The sequence below is a fragment of the Solea senegalensis genome, linkage group LG5 (assembly GCF_019176455.1).
Source record: "Solea senegalensis isolate Sse05_10M linkage group LG5, IFAPA_SoseM_1, whole genome shotgun sequence".
Lineage (NCBI taxonomy): Eukaryota > Metazoa > Chordata > Actinopteri > Pleuronectiformes > Soleidae > Solea > Solea senegalensis.
The window spans coordinates 6,079,233-6,093,618 of record NC_058025.1 but is presented as its reverse complement, the minus strand read 5'-3'; the positions used below and the strand labels follow the sequence as shown (position 1 = coordinate 6,093,618).

The following is a 14,386-nucleotide window of genomic DNA, read 5'->3' as shown; positions in this document are numbered from 1 at the left end:
TAAATCATGCTGTGGTTAATAAATGCCGCTGTTTTTCTAAAGGGAAACCACCTCTGTCGTCACGCCATGTTAGTGTCCAGTGAGTCATAGTGTACCGACAGTGTTGGACTGTGTTGGTAGTTGTTTGGTTTGCGTGTGTGTGATTGACAGCTGTTAGTGTAGCGTTCACCACCGTGGGCTTGTATCTTCAGAAGCAACGCACTTTTTCCAACACAGCGGCTAATAGCGGATTCCAGTTAACCTCAGTCTACAGTGCACGGTGTCCGAGCAAGTATCTGTGTCCAAATGTGGATTTCTTCATAATTTTTTTTTTCTGTCCAAACCACCATTAATTCCTCTCCCTCTGGGCCTGTCTGTGAACAAAGTAAGAGGCTCGTGCTGAGCCGAGACGCAGGTACAAAGGAGTAAAGGGAGGAGAAGAAAGAACAAGTCAGACGGGGACGGTGAGGCGGAACGGATGGAGGGCGGAGAGGGGAGGAAAAAAATGAGAAGGCAAAGTATAAAAGCTTAAATCAAAAGAATAAAAAATTCATAAGAATTGGGCCCGAGAAAGATAAATGAGAAAATGTCGGCGTTGGAGGGAGGAGAAGGTGCTTTTATCAGGCTGACAGAGCGGTGAGGGAATAGAAGGGCAAAGAGAGCATTAGAGAGTAATTGTGGGAGCTCGCTAATGTATCTGTGATGAGATACGCACACATTCACATGCAGCAGTCATTCATTCATTCATACACGTACATACGTGTGAGTTGATTTGATTCAACACGTGTTTCATGATTAAGACCGCACACACAAGGTCAAGCCAACTTTAATTTTGCTGAGTCATTGTTTCACTCTGATGCCCTCAGCGACTCTGTAAAGTTCATGCACGCAGTGGTTTGGTGCAGAGTGGAGAGGGACACGAGAGACAGAGACAGATGGAGTGTCTCTGATGTACGTACAGAACAAGGTCCAACTCAGTCACCCCCATTTGTATGTCCTTGCGTTATCATACAGGCGCGGGGTTCCCGGGGGACGTCCTCGCATAACCTCGTGTCTAATTCCTGCAAAAACAGTCACAGAAGACCTAGTTTGATGACGCTGTAAAACAACAGTGTCTAAGTAGTCGTATCTAATATCTCTCCTTGGGTATTTGGCCGTTTTGGTGTGAAGAAAACCTTTCTTTCAAATCACAGACTCGTATGTTCTCCTCCTTAGAGAAGGCTGACAGCGGACAGGAATTCACTTTGTGTTTATGTGGACATTTATGTGTCTATCGTGTCTCATTTTGGTTACAGGCTTTGACTGTGTGACAGCTTCATAATCTATTCTCTCACTCGTGTGTGTGTGTGTGCGTGTGTGTGTGTGCTAAATGATTCAGCATGTACATGTCTGCTCAGCAGGGGGTGAGAGGGCGAAAGGCCATGAGTTTTGAGTTTTGTGCCGGTGCCAACTCCCACACTGAACACGCCCGAGTGAACTCACACTCCAGAACGCTCTCGGAGACATTCTTCAATCCACCGAGGGCCCGTAATCTGATACAGACCCACGCTCCGTCATTGTCTTTCATTTGTCCTTTATTATGATCTCCTCACCCTCGCTCTCTCGATGTTCTCTCTCCAATAATTCCCCCTCTCCATTTCCCTCTCGTCCCTGCAGGACAGCGACATCCAGAAGAAGATCGACCATGAGATCCGGATGCGCGATGGAGCCTGCAAACTGCTGGCCGCCTGCTCCCAGAGAGACCAGGCCCTGGAGGCGGCAAAGAGCCTGCAGACGTGCAGCACTCGCATCATGGCCTACATGTCGGAGCTGCAGAGGATGAAGGAGGCGCAGGTCATGCAGAAGGTCACGCGGAGGTCGTCGGACGCGGGGCCGATGGACGACAGACTCCCGTGTAAAGGAAAAGTGGCCATTTCAGGCAAGTATTAGTGCATTTTTGTGTCCCTGTGTTCACATGAAAACAGTAATATGATAATTATTGATCCTCGTCTCGTGGGTTGGATCAGAGTCTTAATTCGAGGTTTGGATCGAGGAGGATTTTCAGATTTCAAAGCGAGTCCTGGCACTCTCACATGAAGGGAATGGCTGCTGTACTGTAATAAAAAAGGAAATGTTTTTGTGGAATTGTAAGGGCTTTTAATTTGAAATGCAGAGAACGTCTTTGCCATTTGCTTAGTGGTTTTTTAATGTAATAAAGAGCAGCTTATGTTGGAGACGGGGTCAGACGCAGCTTCTCTGTCTCTTTGGGAATGTATCCCTCCATTGTTATTGATCACAGTGAGTGTAGTGTCTTACACATGCTGCAGACAGCAGGACGGTGAAGAGCAGGAAAATATGAGTTTTTGATATCGGGTATTTGATATCAATGAAGATATCAAGGTTTCACTGTATTATTGTATTGTAGTTACAGTTGCAGGTAATAATAAACTGTATGTGGGTTTTTTTGTGCATAAAATCGATGAGATCGTGTTCAACGTTGTGTATATGAATTGTTTAATCCAGTTATACAACTGCAAAGAAATCAAATCATGCTATAATAGTAAATCTTGTAGAACTGATGCATACCCCAGCCCCTTACCCAAACCTTAACCGTCACAACTAAGTGCTTATCTCTTACCCTTAACCTTATTCTAACCCTTAAACCAAGTCTTAACCAGGTCAATCCAGCGCCTCTAACGTCTGCTGTTTGTCTTTACAGATCTCCGTATCCCTCTCATGTGGAAAGACACCGAATACTTCAAGAACAAAGGAGGTGAGGAACCAAAGCAGTGAGGATTTATTAATGATTTATATCTGTACGATTTAATCAAAGTGTGACGAGTGTGTGTGATTCCTCCTCCTCCTCCTCCCCCTCACTGTGGAGCAGAAGTCATCAGTGGCTTCAGGGTAAAACCCTCATGTGGACGTGTGTGCTTGTGTTTCATATTTCAAAAACATGCTCAACACACTGTACTGTGTATCCTGTATCCATGTGTCCACTCTCTTCAGGCTCCACAGCACAGCTGCTTGTGTTGCTCATTCTTTTACAAAAAACACAATTTTTTGGTTTGTTTGTTTTTTGTCGAGATGCGAGAGCATGTTGTGAGCGGCACAATCTCACCCACAGTACACAGGTGCTGAAGTGGGTCCATTAATAGTAGGACAGAGAACAGTGGAAATAAAAATGAAATCTGGAATTGTCCATTAAGGACCGCCCCGTTCTATAACCCTATGGAATATTACTTTGTGTGTGTGTGTGTGGCATTTCAGAGTTCAGCGATTGTGCTGAAAATGTGACAAAAGTGTTTTTTTCCTCTCGCTACAGTCAATGCGGGTTAACCTGTGTGCGGTTATTATTATTATAGCAGCTCCTTCTCTCCCCTGGCAACTTAAAGAGAATGAATCCTCGCGGCCCGTCGCATCTAAACGAACTCCAGAGACGGGTACTGTAGAGGACGCTTAACAAAGCTTTAATGAGGCCGTTAGTCAAGGTCATTAAGCACGGTGAGACTTTAAATGAAGCCCAGGAGGAGCGAAGCATCGTATGTTTTTATCACGCGTTCAATCGTACGACAAGCAGCAGCAGTCATTGACTTTTGTGAGTGTTTTCAAAATTGAAACAATTTTTTTCTGGTTCTTCAGCTTCGTCAACGTGAATATTTTCTGGTTTATTTGCTCCATAAAACAAAGAAATCATTAAAAGTGATTAATTTTTGGTTTGTGGACAAAACAAGACATTTGAGAGCATCATTATTTCCAGGTTTGGAAAAAAATTGATCAACATTTTCTGACATTTTATGGACCAAACGATTACTGGATTGATCGATTATGAAAAACAATGCTGTGCTGTGGACATGGACGATCACACCACCTGTCTCTGCAACCTTGACTTTGTATGAGAATAGGAAAAGAAAATGTGCCTCCCTCAGTTACACAGTTGTGTAATTGAAGAGGAGAAACACTAGAATAGAAAAGAGATAGTGGACTTGGTCCAGGGTCGTGTTATTTATATTACAGCAGTGACACCCGAGGTATTGTTTCCACCTGTAATGGATGTGATGGCGCACCGCTTCCCCATAAATTACTCGTACTGCGTTTTTCACAAGGCCCATGTTTTCCCCGAGAGTTTATCTGAAATGTATTTATAAGGCCGGAGTTTCTGCTGCTGCTGTTGTTGTTGTTACTCTGCTCTCTGTGGCCACCGCAACATGAAAGACCATCATGCTTTAGCGTCGGCCACAAAAACGTACAAATAACGCTGTACAGGAGTTTCCTTCATTCTTACTTTACACATATGAAATATTAAAATGGTGCCTATAAATAATAGGAGGGCGTTTTCACAAAAATACCCTTCAAACCAGGGACGGAGAGAAATAATGAACTCATCACGAGAGAATATAGCAGAACCTGGGCTACAATGTGCCAAACACAACTCAAATAACAGCTAAATAAATCGTGACCTATCAAACTCGAGCTGTGTCGACCCGCCTGCTACGGCACTTTATTCAGAAACCCACGCGTTCTCTTTACTATACGACACTCAAAGTATTCAGATATGACCTTGTGGTTGCAGAGCTCGACTAATGTCATTATGCGGATGCAATTTTCAAGCGGAGACCTAAAAAAAATAGGCGCAAAGGTGTCATGTGCAGCTTTTAGTCAACACACAGGCTAATCCCAAGTGGTGGGATTCTGCTTAGGGCCCCATAAACGCTGGGGCCGGCCCTGCTTTCAGGTCACTGTTGTCCAGGACACGTTGGTTCAGTAACGACTATGAGTTGAAGGTACATTGTGTAACATTTGGCAACATGAATTGATGGAGTTGAATGCTGGTGCTGGATTTCTCTGGCCTCACCTTTCCCTCTCCACAAGGCTGTCGGAGAATCTTCACAAAGAAATAAGAAGTGAAAGTATCTTCAGTTTCCGCTCGACTATAAATTATTTTACATACTTGTCCTTTAAACTCTGTGAGAAGTGGGCACTTGTTGTGATTGAAATTGGGAAGTACAACAGGTACTGTATGTATTATGAAGAAATGATGAAGCAGGGCTGAATATTATCTTTAGTCGAGCTGCGAACTCTCTTCTTTCTGCTGCTACAACTAAAGACACAAAGCTTTATAAATTGTGAAGGCTGTTCGTTCTTTTCTTTTTTTAGCTGAAAATCAATTCATGTTGCTGTTTTTTTTGTCCTTGTGTTTTTCTCGCAGAGCTTCATCGATGTGCCGTGTTCTGCCTGCTGCAGCTGGGAGGAGAGATCTTTGACACGGACATGGTCATCGTGGACCGGACGCTCACGGACATCTGCTTCGACAACGCCATTGTATTGTAAGTCATTATAATTCTAAAGCAGGGCTCTCAAACTCCTCCAAAACCACAGAGTGTCACTTTTTGAGAGAAAAAATAATCACATTTACACTGATATGTCATAGAATTTCAAAATAAAACAGTTTGTTTTCACATGGAAGGATAAATAGTTATATTATTAATATGAACTTATTTGTGATGCACTATTAATCTATTCGTTAAAAACATACAGAAATAAATCAAAATAAACTTGGTACTTGAATACAGAATAAATCATTTTAAATATAAATCTTGGTGAAATAATTTCAATTTATCAGTGTTTTTTCATACCGTTACATCCCTCGCTCCATCTTAATCCAGTGTCACTATACCAGACATGTGAGGAAGAGGAGGATGATGAGAGAGCAAATGGTCTTATAGGGAACAGAAAAGTCTGTAGACCTATTTACACCACTGTATTTTAATGTTGCTGAGAGCTCAATATTTTCTCAGGTGCTATTTCGTGTAAAAAAGTTTCTGCTCTGTAGGAAAGAAAACATGTCTCGCAGCTACATTCATCATCGTCATGCGTCTGTGTCTCTTCTCAGCACTGATGCCAGCCCAGGTTTCGAGCTGCGGGTCGAACTGTACAGCTGCTGCTCGGAGGACGATTACTCAGCAGGGAGCACACCGAGGAAACTCGCCAGCAAACTGAGCTCCTCTCTGGGCAGATCGTCTGGCAAGAAGCTGCGGGCGTCCATGGAGCCTGGAGCCTGCAGTCCTGTCAGCAACGGCGGGGCGTCTCCCCTCCTGCTGCCTGTTCCCTCCGTACCGTGAGTGTGTTTTCATGTCGTGACTGCGGAGAGCGTGCGGACTCAGACACCTAATAAATCCTCCTCCCCGCTCTTCTGTGTCCACAGAGGCCCCAAGTACCATCTCTTAGCTCATACCACGCTGTCGCTGTCACACGTGCAGGACAGCTTTCGCACACACGACCTCACCATCTCAGGCAACGGTGAGTGGCAGCCGCCCATCAATCTGTGTCTGTCTCTCTCACCTGTCTGTCTGACGTCTGTTCCTTTCTCGTCTGTCTCTTCTTCGGCTACATCCATACCACTCCATTTTTCTGTTTAAAAAGAACACACACGTTGTCCACCTTATGCTGTTGTAAGAGGTTTTTTTGGAGCCGTATGTTTGTCCTGGGTCGTATTTTCCACATCACTTTGTCCACAGAGGTCTGTGCTGTGGTCGTCATGACAATAACGAACACATGGACACTGATATTACGCAAGGAGGTCCACATTCTCGAATGATGGGACCCAATTGTTGTCTTATTGTTTTGTTCCGAGCCAGAAACAGTTAGGGTTTCTCAATCCTGGTCCTGGGGACCCACTGGCCTGCGTATTTTAGGTGTTTTTCCCTGCTCCAACACACATGATTCAAATAGTCAGCTCATCAAGCCCGATAACGACCCATTTATTAGAATCAGGGAGACATGAGAAACACTGGGTCAGAATAAGCAGGAGCATACTGTGGTTCTATCCACACAGAAACTAAATGTCTTTTTCTTTGTTGTTTCATTATTTAAGCATTTTATTTAAACGAAAACGTCTCTAAATTTCTGTAATAAATGCACCAGGCCTGTATGTGGCGCTGCAGCATGTGCTCTGTGTACGACCTTCTGTTAAAATAAAGCTTTATTCAAATAAATAGACATTACAATGTGTACAATCACAGAGACAGAGACTAAGGAAAGAAAATAATAATAATAAGCGGGAGAGGTGGGATTATGACTGAATCTTTGTTTTGCCAAATTAGTCGTCTACACAAAAAAATAAGGGTAACATTTTAGAGGTTGTCCCACTCTGACATCTTTTCCCAAAAAGTAACATTTCAGGATTCCCGAAACTCTCCGATTCGATTAGTGGATTCACCTCCACAGCTCCTCTGACTTTCCCGCCAGTCCTTTATTTATTTATTTATTTATTTATTCTTTAAGTTATTGTTTCATCCACGAGGAAGCAACGAGTAGCTCCATGTAGTAGCATCTGTAACTGGAGCGGCTGGTAATGAGGGAGATGAAGCGGTTTGTTTTTGAACTGAAAACCCACGTTCTGTGCGTCTCCACCCACCTTCCTCCTCCTCCTCCTCCTCCTCCTCCTCCTCCTTATCCGTCCTCCTCTTCCTGTGACAGACAGCCATATTTTCAAGGTCACAGTGATAAAGGCTGCGTGCCAGTGAGGCGGCTGTTGTGTGTAAAGCTGTAATAATGTGGGCTAACAAGGGCCCGGTCCCATAAGACAGACAGACAGACAGACAGGCCCCTAGTGTTTTATTCATTGGCCCTTCAGCCCTGCTGTAAAGTTTCATTGCTTCAACTTATTGTGGCAGTTTAAGGGTGTCAGTGTGACATGGGGATGAAACACACATGATTATACGTGTCGGTGTGAGAGAATACTGAATGTCATTAACGGTGTTTCTCCTCCATCCATCCATCCATCTCTCTCTCTCTCTCTCCCTCTCTCCCCCTGCAGAGGAGTGTTCATACTGGCTGCCTCTCTATGGCAGCGTGTGTTGTCGCCTTGCAGCTCAGCCTCTCTGTATGACCCAGCAGATGATGAGTGGATGTTTAAAGGTGAAGGTAAGTTTGAGGGTGGGTGTGTGCAGCACTGTGCACTGTTAGGGGACATAGAAAGTCCCCAAACAATGAAAGAAAAGGACCAGAAAGGAGAATAATCTCATCTAATCTGCCCTACTTGTCACACGACATTGAGGTCGTTTTTCACACACCATAGTTGTCCGCTGGACTCGGCAGTTTGCTTTCACACTGCACTTCTTTATAGCTGTATAATTTTGTTTTCTAGCATCAGAATGTACGTACTTGGCTTTACAGGGACCGCCATTTTGTGCCGCCGTGTTTCCACAGTAGCCTGAACAGACAGACCGCTCAACAAATCGCGCATTTTGTATTTTTAAGCGCAAGTTTTCAACGAAAATGAGGAAGAACATCGTCCTTTCTGGTATGTGGAGGCCACTGTAGCTTCTTGACGTCACCATCAGATAGAAAGCCACTCCTGCGTGGCTTAGATTTGCTCTCAACGTAGCTATGAACAGGAAAGATTTGGTGTGGATCTGGATAATGATCCTGAATTTAGTGTGACCTGCATTATTATGACCACCGTTTCTTTCTCCTTTTTACGCCGCACGGACTTGATCGCCTCCTCTCCGCCTCCTCGCAGCAGTGCGGCGCCGACCCTCAGAGTTGGACAAAGGTGCACGCGGCTCTGAAAGGAAGCAGCCTTTTCTGCTACCACCGGCAAGAGGACGTGGAGGCTAACGTTGAACCGGCTTTCACTATCGCCATCAACAAGGTCAGAGAAGTGGAGAAACTTGTCTGAAACTGAAAAATTGATCCAATGTCAGAGAAAACACACACACGCACACACACACACACACACAGCTGTGGCAGCATAGACAGTCGACCTGTGGATTGCTGCCAGCTTCAGTCTTCTACCTTATCTGCTATCATGTCACATCTTTGAACTGTAAATATTCAGCAAAGATTAAAAAGAGACGACAAAATGCGAGTTTAAACATTTAAATCAGTGTCTTATTTCCTGTGTCTGTGTCTGAGAGTGGACGTCTGAGGACTTTCCTCATTCCTTCCACAGTGACTCACTGAGTCTTTTGTAGCCTCTGACCCTGAGCCACACAGCTGACCCTCGGCCAAGTCGCTGACATCACGTCACATGACATCAGGCTCTGTGTGATCCCTTTGTAAGTCAGCTGTCTGGCTTTTTATAGAGAGGAGAGACAAGAGGGAAGAGAGATTTCTGGGTGCTGAGTGGAGCAACAGTGCCATCTAGTGGGTACTTTACAGACATGGACAGATGAGGAGGAAAAGTGTACGAAATCTCTACTAAATCAGAGAGAATTTGACTTAAACCCACGTCTAATTGTCATATTGATAACAAGAAATGCTGCTGTTTACTCGTTTTTATCATATTTTGCAAAGAGAATTCTCTTCTTTTTGGAAAAAATGAATCACCTTCTAATTGTAAGATGTTTTTAGACCAAATAACAGAATTCTTGCCATTAGAAAGATTGAGTCATAAAGTAGAAGGTGTATTTTTGAGGATGTTAAGTGAGGAAAATAATGTTGGTTATGGGCCTTTATGATTGATAATTCTCGTATAAAAGGAGGATATTTCATTTTGTTGTGTGTTTGTTTATTATGCATGCAATATGTCTGTTAATGGGCGACACAAGCTTAAGATTTGTGACGATATTTCACATAATTCAAAATAAAAGCTTGTGTTTTGACAATTTAAATGGATTAATGATGCAAAAGTAATGTGTAAATTAAAAAAAAGACTCATTATAACTTGAGATTAAATGTTTGAGAGTTCTGCAGGAGAGTGAGAAGTGGACGTCTGCACCCGCTTATTTCTCAGTGGCACAGTTTCTGTCTGTGCTGAAACTCTGGGTTTACCGTCATCTTAAAAGTAGGCGATTGTGCTTCCGTGTTTCAGGAGACCAGGATACGAGCGTCGGAGAAAGACCCTCAGAGTAAAGTCCAGAACATCTGTGTCAGTAACCAGTACGGAGGCGAGGAGGTCACTCACACGCTGACCACAGACAGTCGCGAGGACACACACCGGTGGATGGAGGCCTTTTGGCAGCACTTCTACGACATGAGTAAGCATTTTCTCCCCTACGTATGACATTACATAATATTAAATATAGACTAAAGTCAAATTCTGCTATTTTATCTTCTTAAATGGGATTATTTCCTTGTTTCTTTGCTGCTCGATAACTAAATATCTAAAAAAAAGGACAGATTTTCATAGTTTGACATTTGTGTCACCACAGCTGCCGCCTTACAGGCACAAAACTGCTATTATTTCTCATTTATGTGTTAAAGGTTATTGTTTTGTCACCGTTACACAGGCCAGTGGAAGCAGTGCTGCGATGACTTGATGAAAATTGAACTGCCGTCGCCACGGAAACCGGCACCTGCCACACCAAAACAGGGTTCCCTCTACCACGAAATGGGTAAGACATTGTTTTCTGATTTAAAAACAAAAAAAAAAGAAGAAGTAAGAGAAGACGGGGACAGGAAGCACTGAGCCTGCACTGCATGTGAATTTAATTCCTCAAGTCCGTGTGCATGAGCGATGCTGCCGTAATTAAATGTTCCTTTCCTGATATTTCACACTCACACTCTGCTTTACTTTTCTGGACTGTAGATAGAAGTGTGTGTCTTATCTCTGACACGCTGACTGACTCTCTGTGTTCTCTCTCTTTCTCTTTCTCTGATTTTTCCCCACGTTTGTCTTTTAATCCGTCGCTCCTTGGCTTTGTGTCCTTTGTCCTTCTTTATTATTGCCTCCTTGTTTCCTCACACATAATTCACAATCACCTCCACATTTTAAACCCGTTCCACCGCCATCATCATCACCCTCGAATGAATCTTTTTGTGTTCTGCCATCACGCCCGAACATTCATTTCCTCGCTTATTGTTTTCTGTCCTGAAATCAAAACACACACACACACACTCACAAACCAAAACCTCTGCCTGTTCCCTCACACTCCTCCTCCTCCTCCTCCTCCTCCTTCATCTTTCCTAACTCCTCTGGCAGCTCCTCTTGCCACACCCTCCTGTGAGGGTCTCCTGCTGCAGGATAACGCTGTGTCTGCTGAGATTCGCGCTCTGCTCTCGTCCTATTACAACGACAGGTGAAGTAAAGAGGAGCAGGACACGGTCTGTGTTAATGATGTTGTGGTAAATGCTGCAGTCTGCACACGCTGGACTGGACTTACAATATACGTATAAATGTATATATATATATATATATATATATATATGTATATATATATGTATATATATATATATATATATATATATATATGTATATGTATATATATATATATATATATATATATATATATGTGTATGTACGAGCAAGGATTGGTTTCATATTCAGCATCAGCCTGAGCTTCGATGACGGTTTTGTAGATTCAGCAAAAACAAGTAACAAGGCAGGAAGTTTTTAGTTCCCAAAGTGTGAGCCACTGCCCCCTAGTGGGCCATGAAAGGTCATTAAATGAAAATTTCTGTAAGATATGTAAGATAGATTTTAATAAATAAAAACAAAAACCCTGTCGTTTACATGATGTCCTTTTTCTTTGAGTTGACCACGTGTAGCAGGTAACGTGAAGCTAAATACATATATTAATATTGTGACATTTCATGTGTATTCATTTATTTTTGCTAATTTATTCATTTTGATAAATAATTACCCACTTTTTTTTGTGAAGCTAAACCTATGAAATACGGACATTACAGCTGGGCTCTAATAACCACATGCATGTGTTGGAAGACATGCTGTTAATCTGCACTGATGCTGATTTTGCTATCCCCATATTCAAATGAAAACAATATGACGTTGTGCATCACCTGTAATTGTAAGCATAACTAGATGAATGAATAAAATATTCATAAAGTACTGTGGTAACTAAATCATTTTTTGCAAATGGTGAAAGAGAGAGATCAAACGGCTGCCAGCAGGGACAAATGAAAAACCTGACTCTTTAGAAACATTTGGCTGTTTGACTCGACCTTTTTTGGCTGGAAACACATTTTGGAAATCCCTCTCTCCCCTCACACCAGTGTCCATAGAGAAAATCAGCAATTTTATCCAATTGCACACAAGAGTTATTGAGCCGCTGCTGCCTCCGTCAGTAAGTTTTAAAGTGTTAGCGTGTGACTTTGGTGTTTAACAAAAGTAACACAAACCTCCAAAATAAGGCACCAGTAGATCAGCAGCTCCTGTGTCCCTGTGAACCTTCTGTTTTTTCCTTCTGTCCCTGCTGGTTTAGTGATCTCCACTTTAATCTTTAACTTAGGATTCTCAGGATTCCTCTGCAGCAGTCTGACGATGAGTTTTATCTGTCCTGCAGTTATTGAGTCGTCCGATGACCTCAGCAGCACCGTGTCAGACATCCTGGCTCGGAGGTTGCAGGAGCTGGAGCTCCGCAGTCAGCTGGGCACCTCTCCCACCTGGATGTCTCTGTTCGAGGAGGACAACCCGAAAAGCGCTGGCCGCCCAAGTCCCTGTACTTCTCGCCTCTCTGGCCGCAGCCCCCGCACCCCCCACCGCTTCCCCCGGAGCCCTGTGAGCCCTCACCGCTGCCCACAGCTGGGCCTGCTGTCCTCGGATGTGAGCCTGACCTCAGACAGCGACAGCCAGTGCAGCACCAGCCCCTGCTCCCACCATCACAACTGGCCTGAGCCTTCAAACTTCTCCCTCTCGTCGTCATCCCCGTCCCGCCTGAGGCCACGCACTCTGTCGCTGGACGCGAAGCTCAGCACACTACGAGGGAGGGGTTACGGAGGAGGAGGAGGGACCTTCCAGTGCCCCTGCCAGCCTCCTCCTTCCTCGCTGCTCGTTCCTATTCCCATCTCCTCCTGTTCACCTCGATCGCAGCGCAGCACGCAGACCACGCTCTCCTGCTCCAGCTCCACCTCCAGCAACAGCTCCAGCAACAGCGAGGGCAGCCACAGCCCCGAGTCTTCAGAGGGACTCCCTTTCTCGAGGCCTTCCCCGGCTCGACGCAGCCTCAGGAACCTCAGGGCCAGACTCGATCCTCGCAACTGGCTCCAAAGTCAAGTGTGATCCCCGTTTCCTGGCAGACAATCTGTGCTGGCCTGAAGGTAGTAGTACTTATCAAATCATTAGCCGGTTTAATGCATGATCCGACCTCAGGCTACCTGTTAGGTCATGAGCACAGCCCGGAGAAGGAGAGGAGCTGCCTCCGTCCTGCCTCCTGGTGGAGGAAGGATCATGGAAGACTCTCCCTGGGGACAAACTGGAATGTCTTCTCACAAAAACAAAGACAGGTGACAATCACTGCAGGTGTGTGTTCTTTTTGCAGGGTTGCCACAGTTTTCTTCACTATATGGGAGGTTCTCTGCTTGCTTTGACACACAACGGTCATGGGAAGTGATCAGTGCTCTGATAAACGGGACGACTCGTCGGAATCTCGTTCTAAGGCCTCGTTCAGACCTGGTATTCACATCCGTCCTCACTGACCCCGAAGTAGGACATTTCACACCTGGCCTTAAAACACGTCCTCGATGTGTCTCCTGTGAAAACACAAAGACCAGTTCTGGCTTCTCCACACGTTTTATTTAAACACACATTCAAATTGTGTTTTTAACAAATCTGAGCGTGTGGTGGAGCTCGAGTGAGTCAAACCTCGACTTCAGCTGCTATAATATGAAATAATTTGCATTTCATTTAGATTTATTATTATTATTGTTATTATTATTATTATTATTATTATTATTATTAATAATAATCAGCCAAATATTACAAATTATGCATTTTGCATGTTCTCAGAAACTTGGTAAATGTGGCTTAGTCACTAAAATCTAAAATTAAACTTAAGTTTAATATTATTTAATAGATTGTTTTCATTGAAAATCATCGGCTATATCGGTTGACCTCTGGTACGAGAGCTGATTAGTAAAACAAACCTCAAACTGCGTTCAGACCTTTTCCAGTCTGTGACCAGGGGCCCGCGTGACTCATGATCCGCCCCAGACTGGATCACTCAAAGCTGAAGTGAGTACCAGGTCTGAATGAGGTCTAAAACTGGAAAAACGTTTCGATTTGTCCGTCGTCGTCATCACCGTGTTCAAAGTCGCCGGTTAATGCAGTCGCTGTGCGTTGGGTTGTATAAATAAAGGGTTTGCAGTGTTTTGTTTTTTGTTGTTGTTGACGGTGAACAAGAACAATCAAGAGTGTCCACATGTGGAGGGAAGAGTTGGTGTTTCGTTGCCTGTACTGTGATCATCTACTTCAGTGTCATTTTCTAACTATTCACTCAACAGATGAGATTTTGTGGTTCTCCTAAAAATTACTATGCACCTTTTTTTTGTTTTGTTTTTTCTTTTTTTTTGCATGATTACACCTAACAGTTAAAATGTTGAACTACTTGAGATCATTTCATTGATGATTTTGGTGAAAAATCTTTAACTTAATGCAAAAGTGCTCAAACTTACTGTACTGGTTATTACTGTGATCTCTTCAGGGTTAAACTCTGGGCGCTCTGGTCTTTGTTTTTGTTTTTTTTTT

At 43.8% G+C, this 14,386-nt stretch overlaps 1 protein-coding gene across 5 annotated transcripts in view; it reads left to right on the top strand.

Annotated features, from left to right (window-relative positions):
- The window catches only part of rtkna (rhotekin a), a 77,448-nt gene extending 63,873 nt beyond the window's left edge, over positions 1 to 13,575 (top strand). For 3 of the 5 annotated variants that reach the window (XM_044026165.1, XM_044026167.1, XM_044026168.1), the window contains exons 2-11: positions 1,636 to 1,897; positions 2,678 to 2,731; positions 5,168 to 5,285; positions 5,852 to 6,076; positions 6,164 to 6,258; positions 7,778 to 7,884; positions 8,483 to 8,614; positions 9,776 to 9,941; positions 10,194 to 10,298; positions 12,207 to 13,575. In XM_044026165.1, coding sequence (XP_043882100.1) covers positions 1,636 to 1,897; positions 2,678 to 2,731; positions 5,168 to 5,285; positions 5,852 to 6,076; positions 6,164 to 6,258; positions 7,778 to 7,884; positions 8,483 to 8,614; positions 9,776 to 9,941; positions 10,194 to 10,298; positions 12,207 to 12,922 — 1,980 coding nt within the window. In that variant the 3' untranslated portion in view covers positions 12,923 to 13,575. Of the gene's footprint in view, positions 1 to 1,635; positions 1,898 to 2,677; positions 2,732 to 5,167; positions 5,290 to 5,851; positions 6,077 to 6,163; positions 6,259 to 7,777; positions 7,885 to 8,482; positions 8,615 to 9,775; positions 9,942 to 10,193; positions 10,299 to 10,885; positions 10,983 to 12,206 lie in introns of those variants that run through there. The other 2 variants (XM_044026169.1, XM_044026170.1) reach the window with 2 other exon arrangements.
- The last annotated feature ends 811 nt before the right edge of the window (positions 13,576 to 14,386 follow it).